Source organism: Arachis ipaensis, chromosome B6 (assembly GCF_059453495.1).
Source record: "Arachis ipaensis isolate K30076 ecotype BB chromosome B6, ASM5945349v1, whole genome shotgun sequence".
Taxonomy (NCBI): domain Eukaryota; kingdom Viridiplantae; phylum Streptophyta; class Magnoliopsida; order Fabales; family Fabaceae; genus Arachis; species Arachis ipaensis.
In genome coordinates this window covers 12,626,006-12,634,579 of record NC_142441.1, presented here as the reverse complement: position 1 = coordinate 12,634,579, position 8,574 = coordinate 12,626,006, and the positions used below count along the sequence as shown (strand labels likewise).

The window sequence follows — 8,574 nt, the reverse complement described above, 5'->3', positions numbered from 1 at the left end:
AAGATGTTGAGATAGATGAGTGGTCATACGCGATTGGATAAAATAAGGAATGAAGATATAAGAGAGAGAGTTGGAGTAGCACCCATTGTGAAAAATATGGTTGAATCGCGTCTTAGGTGGTTTGGACATGTGAGAAGAAGACCGATAGAACATCCAGTCATGAGGGTGGATGAGATGGAAGATGGATAAGGGGCGAAAGGAAGAAGAAGACCTAAAAAGACCATCCATGAGGTGGTCAAATGAGATCTACATGTAAATGGTCTCTCTGTAGACATGACACATGACAGAGCACAATGACATCGTTTGATTCATGTAGCCGACCCCATTTAGTGGAACAAGACTTTGTTGTTGTTGTATGTATTTTGAAAAAAATATTCGATTAATTTTAACTTTTTGATATGAAAAGAATTTAATTACAAAATTAAAAATAGTGTACAAATTTAATTAAAAAATATATAAAAATTTTATTAAAAATTTGATATAACTATAAAAAACCAACAGAATAATTAAAGTTTATTTTTATCATACAGTGTAATTAATTTTTTTTGCTTCCTTTTTTAAAAGGCATATTACGATAAACCTTACACTAATTATAAAGGAAGAAAATTCTCCGCGTGTGAATAGTACTAGCTAGTAGATAATGTAGATTAAGCGAATATTTATTATTAATTATGAGTTAAAAATGGCTAATAAAGAAGAAATGTATTTAATGAAGGTCTATCTAGGACCGTTGAATTCCAAAATGATCTCTGTAACCGTTGGATCAAACATTGACTAAAATACCCTCCTGGAACCCCAACTTTCTATATAAACGACCCAAGCTGCAACACAAATTCACCACAACAATTCCAACAAAAACCAAACATTTTCTCTTTAATTTAGTAGTATTCACTTTTGTCTCTGAGAATCTTTGCTTATTCTCTCTCATTTTCTTCTTTCTTTCTTCACTCGATCAATATGGCCCCTAATATGTTGACAAGTGTGACTGCCAATGGCACCATGGGTGAACAACAACGCAAAGCTTCAAGTCGTGCCTTCGTGACTTTCCTTGCTGGAAATGGTGACTACATTAAAGGAGTGGTGGGTCTGGCCAAAGGGCTGAGGAAGACTAAGACCATCTACCCTCTTGTGGTTGCTGTCCTGCCTGATGTCCCTCAAGAACACCGCAACATCCTCAAATTTCAAGGTTGCATTGTTAGAGAGATCGAACCTGTTTACCCTCCCGAGAATCAAACCCAGTTTGCCATGGCTTATTATGTCATCAACTACTCTAAGCTCCGTATTTGGGAGGTACATATAAATGACTCTAAATATATGCTTTTTTTAAGGGTTACACTTACATACTTTATAAGTGGAGGGATTATTATTTATATATATATATATATTGTTTTACCCTCAAATTATTTTGAGTTAGTATTAATATAGAATTTTTGGTATGCAAATATAACAGGTCAATTTTTCTAAATTCTTTCTATAAAATTTTTTTATGTGTTCAGTGTTCTTTAGCTTTAGTACTAGTTGACTAATTAGTATGATGGAAAACATACGTTTGTTATTATAATAAATCTAGTCTAGTAGAAATGAAATCATATATCATATCATTTTTGAAAAAATATAAAAATATTAATTTATTAATGCATGTAATTTTGATGATTGTAATTAATATTTGTAATTGAAATATTGTAGTTTGTGGAGTACAAGAAGATGATCTACTTAGACGGTGACATTCAAGTATTTGCCAATATTGATCACTTATTTGACCTTCCTGATAACTACTTCTACGCTGTCATGGACTGCTTTTGCGAGAAGTCATGGAGTAAAACCTCTCAGTACAAAATTGGTTATTGCCAACAATGTCCTGATAGGGTTCAATGGAAATCTGAGCTTGGTCCTAAACCTCCTCTCTATTTTAATGCTGGCATGTTTGTTTATGAGCCTAATTTGTCTACTTATTATGACCTCCTCAAAACATGCCAACAAACTGAACCAACTTCTTTTGCTGAGCAGGTATATTATATATATATATATATGTACATTATAGATATGTGTATGAGTGTTAATTATTATATTTTAATTAATAATTAAAAATTATACATACTGTGCAGGATTTTCTGAATATGTATTTCAAGGAAAAGTATAAGCCTATACCTAATGTGTACAACCTTGTCTTAGCTATGTTGTGGCGTCACCCTGAGAACGTCGAACTTGAGAAAGTGAAAGTGGTTCACTATTGTGCTGCTGTGAGTGTTCAATCATTAATTCTTCAAATTGTATATATGCAAAATTGGAGTACTAATTATTACTATTATTACAGGGGTCAAAGCCATGGAGATACACCGGCAAGGAGGAGAATATGGAAAGGAAAGACATAAAGATGTTGGTTAAGAAATGGTGGGAGATATATGAGGATGAGAAATTGGATTACAACAACGGTGTGGATCGTTTCAAGTCAGCACTTATGGAAACCCGTGGTGTTAAGTTTGTTTCAGCTCCATCTGCTGCATGACAATTAAGCCTCTTATTACTACTAATTATTATTTACTCTACTTTTTATTGAGTACGACAATACTTACTTATATAGGTAGTTAAATATATATTTTTTTTTGTGTTTTCTGATCAGTGGTTTTTGATTGTCTTTCTTTTTAGATAGTTTGGTTATCATATAAACCATGTATATGCTCCAATCTATGTTGAAAATCTATCTATGAAATATTATTAATAAATATTTTTTATTTTGTAAATATTTTTTTATTTTGTTCAGTATCTGTTTAATTTTGTGAATTTTATTGTGTCATTATTACTATTAATACATATAATAAATTCTATTTACATCTTCTCTTACTTGATATGTTAATAATAGCCAAATTAAATGATACTAAGAAAAAAATTATATGATAATTATATGTTTTACTTCAAAATAAAATTTATTTAATATCATAAAATAAATTTTTTGAACAAAAGAAATTATTAACACAATATAATAAAATATATTATCATCTAAAAAAGTAAAATAATATAAATATTCAAACAAAAATATTCAAAACATTGTACTCAACTCATAAAACATATTCAGCTCATTAGTTAACACTATTCAACTCTTATATTGTTATCAGATAACACAAAGATAAACTGAGTCACTATGGTTCCTTACTTATGAAAGAGTATATCACCTCTATTAAATGGTAAAAATATTTTGGAAATTTATTAATTGAATTTCAGTTGGAAATTATTTTTATTTACTTCAAAACATTATAAGTTCAAAACATGGTATAATTTAGTTACTTTAAATTATTGTATGTTGAAAGAATGGTATATTTTATTTACTTAAGCGAACATAAAAGGTTGATGGTGCATCTTCATAAGAAATTTAGATTAACTATTGTAAATTTGTAGTATTGTCTAATTAGCTTCCAAGAGTCCAAACTCATACAATTAAAACTTGCAATATACATCACTTATATATAGTTCAACAATAATTATTGCACAAGAATTTATGGATTACTATCAGAAGCTATCACGAAATGCACCCATTTATGGTGTTAAAGGTGCATCTTCATAAGAAATTTAGATTAATTATTGTAAATTTGTATTATTGTGTAATTAGCTTCCCCAAGAGTCCAAACTAATACAATTAAATCTGCGGTATACATATCATTATTGCACAAGAATTCATGCATTCCTATTAGAAGTTATCACTCAATGCACCCATTTATTCATCTTATTCTTTAGGAAAAGTATGTGGAATCAACGGTTCGACAAAAGGTCTAATTATGTGTAATAATAGCATTGTAGCAGCAGCGGGTATAGTTTAGTGGTAAGAGTGCGATTCGTTCTACGGACCCCTTAAAAGTTAAGGGATCTCGCCCTCCTTTGATTCATATCTCGATCAAAAACTTTATTTCTTACTTAAAAGGGATTTTTAATCCTTTATTCCTCTCAATGAAAAATTCAAGGAATAATCTAAATTATCGTAATTTGTATCTAAGAAGAATCAATTCTCAATTGACAAATTGAATTCTAACATTATGAAACATAAGTCTTTTAAATTGGATCAAAAGTCCAATTTTTTTTTAGTATTGGATAAAGGATCCATGGAAAAAACTAAATCTTCTAATCGTAACTAAATCTTCTTCTTTTTTAGTATTGTCTAACATTATGAAACATAAGTTTTTTTTAATCGTAACTAAATCTTCTTCTTTTTTTCTTTTTTGTAGTCTAAGAGAGGTTGAGGCACAATAGCTATTAAACGATTACTCTAGTTTATTAGAGACATCGATATCCTTTTTTTAGCTCGATGGAAATTTGGGAATCAGCAAAAAAATAAACAAAACCACATTTTACTTAATTAATTTAATTTTATTTAATTTTCAATTTTTGTTATTAATTGTCGTATTCAACCAAATCACTCCTTGACTTTCAAAAAACCATAAACCTCTCCTAGGAATACGGAACACCTCATCAAAGCGGTTTTAAAATTCAGCTTCCATTTGGTCAAACCCGAATCATCTTTCTTTTCCATTTGGTGGCGCAATTCATCGTTACTCACTGACGGCGCCGATTAGAACTTCCCACTGAAGAAGGATCAATTACCGGAACAGAGCATTTTCCATGGCCTTTTCACCCACTGAAGAAGGATCAATTACTACATTCACCAATCCAACACTAGGCGATGAACAATTTAATGTGGATGAATTAGACATTCAAGAACAAGTAGGGTGCAAGGTATGTTTCATAAGCTTCTCATTGTTTGTTTTAAATTTTGTAACAACGTGGTATTTGAAGCACTCTTATTCATGCTAATTTGAATTTTTTTACTTCAAAAACTATATCGGTTTGGAGAATTCTGGCACATTTATATATTGAGCTGAGCAAAAAAAACTGCTAAATACTTACCCATCATGTGTGAATCATTAGAATTACCATCATTAAAATATGCTTGACTCCCATATTTTGTGATGCAATTTTCTTTGTGGTTTTTATATGACTCAGTAAATATATAGTAAGGAATGTTCTTAACTTGACAAATGCCTTTTTCTGGTTTCTTTAATTGTAGTTCGACGAAATTACCGATGTCGTTGTGACTAGAAAGGATGAGCTGGACGATGGAGGCCAGGTTTGAATGTGCTACCTAGATGTTTCTAGTTCATGCTAATAAGATGTTTCTTAAGCGACATTGGACTTTTCACTATGTTAATTTTGTATTATTGATTAAGAAAGATCATGTCCTCTTTCTTAATGGTATTTATACCTTGGCAAAGTTTTTATGAGATGAGAATATGCTTTGATTTCACACTTCACTTACTTTGTAAGGGTAGGATATACCAACTCGGCACATGCCTTCAATATAGTATAACTCTATTAGTGAGTGCTTTATCCTTCCTCAAATATTATTAGACCATATAATGACATAGGATGAAAAAAGTAGATTGATGATTGTACACTTCCATAATGTATAAATATCATTTCTAAATTTATTATGATAGTATTTTACTGAAATTATTCCCATGTTATTATATAAAGCTGTTTTGTGATTTGTAAACCTATCAACTCTTTTTTGTTTTTTTTTTTAATTCAAAAAGATCATTTATTTGAGATATTATTATAGTATCCTAATAATTTCTATTAACCACTTACTGTGTTAGGGCTAGTTTAATTCGTATCTAATTTTGTGTATTGACGTTACAGTTGTCGGATCATAGTGGCGTAGGTGAAGAGAAAATTCCAGTCGTAGGAATGAGTTTTGGTTCGTTGCCTCTCGCACAGAAATTTTATGCAAACTATGCAAAGAAAGTTGGGTTCGTTACTAAAATCAGGAACACGAATTTCGACAAGACGCGGAAGGAATCAAAGATACTGGTTAATCAATTTATTTACTGCACGTGTGAAGGTTATTGAGAGTCTAGGGTGAACGCAGCAACTCGAGCAAATAGAATTACAGCCACGAGATGCAAAGCAAGGATGTATGTCGTGCTGGACAATGAGAATGAATGTTGGGTTGTGTCTAGATTAGAACTGAGGCATTCTCACCCTTGTTCGGCTGAGAAAGCTGTCCACTATCATGAGTACCGGGAGCTGACCATGCATGCTAAGTGCGTCATTACGGATAACGACGAGGCTGGAATAAGACCCAACAAGACGTATCTAGCACTGGCAAACGAGGTTGGTGGGTCCGCAAACCTGGATTTTTCAGAAAAGGATGTCAGAAATTACATCACATGCAATCTCCGATGCTCCGATGACAACGAGGACTTCCAGGGGATGATGAATTATTTTGTTCGAATGAAGGAGATCAATCCCAACTTCTTCTATGCAATAGATGTTGACGATGCTAATAAGTTTAGGAGCGCACTTTGGGTAGATGCAAGGTGCAGGGCTTCGTATGAATATTTCGGAGATGTGGTGTCGTTTGACACCACATACAGAAGAAACAGGTCTGTATATGTATTTGTAAATAGCAAGAGCAGTTATTTCTGGATTTTCTAGTGTTGCCTCACAGTTGTCGTTGCTCTTTTCACAGGCATGGTCTGCCGTTTGCATCCTTTGTAGGTGTAAACCACCATGGGAAGTCTACTCTTCTTGGTTGTGCTTTACTTGGGAGCGAGGAGATCCCTAGTTTTGAGTGGGTATTCACGCAGTGGGTGAGATGCGTCGGATCTGCTCCAAGGGGGATTATCACTGACCAGTGCAAGGCGATGACTGAAGCTATTAGGAATGTCCTACCTGACACTGTCCACCGATGGTGCATCTGGCACATAATGAAAAAAATCACAATTCAAGCTTGGTGGATATGCTAGGTACGGAGAACTGCATGCATTGATGAATCACATTGTGTGGAATTCTCCTTTGACTGAATCATTCGAGTCTGATTAGGCTGGTTTCATCAAACAATTCAAGTTAGGCCAAAACAGATGGTTAGCAGGTAGGTGATTTGTGATTTCTAGTTGGTTAAAATAGATTGTTAAAATAAATCCCTTCTGTTGGTTTCTAGTTGTCTATTTATTCACATCATGTGATTTGTGCCATCTTGATTCTGTTCATATTGTTTTTATAAGAAATGTAGCTGAGTTTTCCACCTCTGGCGACAGTGGATGTTCCTTTCAGTATATAAAGAGATGTTTTTTCTATCAGTGTGTCTGGATGTTCGTAACCATTTGTTTTTTTTGGGCAGACCTTTACGCGAATCGACGGAAGTGGGTTCCAATATTTTTCAAGAGTGAATTTTGGGCAGGCATGAGGAGTACACAGCATAGTGAAAGTATGCACGCATTTTATGGTGGATACCTGCATTGCAAGAGTGGGTTAGTTCAGTTCGTCCATGAATACGACAATGTCCTCGGCACCAAGGAGCAAAAGGAGCTGGAAGATGATGCTGCAAACTCGAAAGGTTTTATCCCATGTATAGGGAGCACGGGCATTGAGAGACAGTTTCAGCAGGAATACACCAGTAGTATGTTCAGGATTCTTCAACTGGAGGTAAGAAAAAAAAACTGATTGCATGGTTCGGTCAATTGAAAAAAAAGGAGATACAATTTCTATTACAGTGGACAAGCAGAAGTTTTTTTGGGGGAAGCCAGTCTACCATACTTTTAGGGTCGACTTTGACCCTTTGAGTCAAAAGGGTCAGTGCGAGTGCAACAAGTTTGAATCCGCTGGTATATTGTGTTGCCACACCCTTGCGGTCTGGTCATACTACAGAGTTGACGTAGTACCGAGCTGCTACGTTCTTCCTCGATGGAATAAGAATGTCATCCGCAAGCACACTTATGTCAAGAGTAGCCATGACGTGGCTCGGAGTGATGAAAGCAACAACTTGTTCAGGCATCTGTGTTCAGAGTTCTATAACGTTGCGCAGGAGTTTGTTGCTTGTGATGAGGAAGCAGCTATCTTGCGAGCTGCCCTTTGGGATGCAAAGTCCAAGCTGATTGATTACCGTGCCAGCATGCGTTCCAATACTACTGCTGCGTCTCAGAATACCGTGCCCACACAGAGCACATGCGGTGCGGTTGTACATGACATTCAGGGACCCTCAAGAGTCAAGACCAAAGGACGGCCTAAGGGTAAGAGACTTGGAGCAGAGTTGGACAAGTCAATTAAGAAATCAATGCAAAAAAGGAATAGGAAATCACACCCGGTATGTGTTATCTGCGGCTTATATTTTAAATTTTTATATATCAATGGTGTTCTTGATTAATGTATGTTGTTCTGTTTGCGTTGTGCATCTTGAAGGATGAGGTTCACCTTCCGTCAAATAATGATCATCATGGGTCCCTTAATAAAAGATGTGAGGATTCTACTATGTGGAACTCATCGGAAGGTGGCGGATTCATGCACCTGTTGAATTCCTTTAGGCATATATAGATAGGTTTCTTGGTTTGAGTTAGGTGTCATTCTTTACATACAACTCTAATAAACTATTCCCTTTTCTGTTTTGTCACCAATGGTTATCATGTTTTATTGTAATCTTTTCAATGAAACAAAAGAGAAGACAATAAAACTCACGATTGATAAATGGTTTAAATCTACCGTGAAAACGGACCAAGAGAATTTAAAACAAAAAAAAAAAAACAAAACGCA

The 8,574-nt window shown here is 34.3% G+C and overlaps 3 protein-coding genes across 3 annotated transcripts; all 3 read left to right on the top strand.

Moving 5' to 3' along the window:
* Nucleotides 1–836: 836 nt before the first annotated feature.
* Nucleotides 837–2,741, top strand: LOC107645963 (galactinol synthase 2). Its single transcript, XM_088491396.1, has 4 exons — nt 837–1,290; nt 1,687–2,007; nt 2,106–2,240; nt 2,315–2,741. Exons 1-4 carry the CDS (start codon nt 958–960, stop codon nt 2,504–2,506), a joined length of 981 nt encoding a protein of 326 aa, XP_088347522.1. The 5' UTR covers nt 837–957; the 3' UTR covers nt 2,507–2,741.
* A 3,217-nt stretch (nt 2,742–5,958) lies between these two features.
* Nucleotides 5,959–6,794, top strand: LOC107610547 (protein FAR1-RELATED SEQUENCE 5-like). Its single transcript, XM_088489980.1, has 2 exons — nt 5,959–6,431; nt 6,518–6,794. The coding sequence occupies exons 1-2, from the start codon at nt 5,959–5,961 to the stop codon at nt 6,792–6,794; spliced, it is 750 nt and encodes a 249-aa protein (XP_088346106.1).
* A 701-nt stretch (nt 6,795–7,495) lies between these two features.
* On the top strand, nt 7,496–8,358 carry LOC148554640 (uncharacterized). The gene is made up of 2 exons (XM_088489768.1): nt 7,496–8,131; nt 8,227–8,358. The coding sequence occupies exons 1-2, from the start codon at nt 7,496–7,498 to the stop codon at nt 8,356–8,358; spliced, it is 768 nt and encodes a 255-aa protein (XP_088345894.1).
* Nucleotides 8,359–8,574: the final 216 nt, after the last annotated feature.

Coding starts and splice junctions, on each gene's coding strand:
- LOC107610547 (XM_088489980.1), top strand. CDS start 5,959: ATGTATGTCGTGCTGGACAATGAGAATGAATGTTGGGTTGTGTCTAGA. Junction 6,432..6,517: donor ACCACATACAGAAGAAACAG/GTCTGTATATGT, acceptor CTCTTTTCACAG/GCATGGTCTGCCGTTTGCAT.
- LOC148554640 (XM_088489768.1), top strand. CDS start 7,496: ATGGTTCGGTCAATTGAAAAAAAAGGAGATACAATTTCTATTACAGTG. Junction 8,132..8,226: donor GGAATAGGAAATCACACCCG/GTATGTGTTATC, acceptor TGCATCTTGAAG/GATGAGGTTCACCTTCCGTC.
- LOC107645963 (XM_088491396.1), top strand. CDS start 958: ATGGCCCCTAATATGTTGACAAGTGTGACTGCCAATGGCACCATGGGT. Junction 1,291..1,686: donor CTAAGCTCCGTATTTGGGAG/GTACATATAAAT, acceptor GAAATATTGTAG/TTTGTGGAGTACAAGAAGAT. Junction 2,241..2,314: donor TGGTTCACTATTGTGCTGCT/GTGAGTGTTCAA, acceptor CTATTATTACAG/GGGTCAAAGCCATGGAGATA.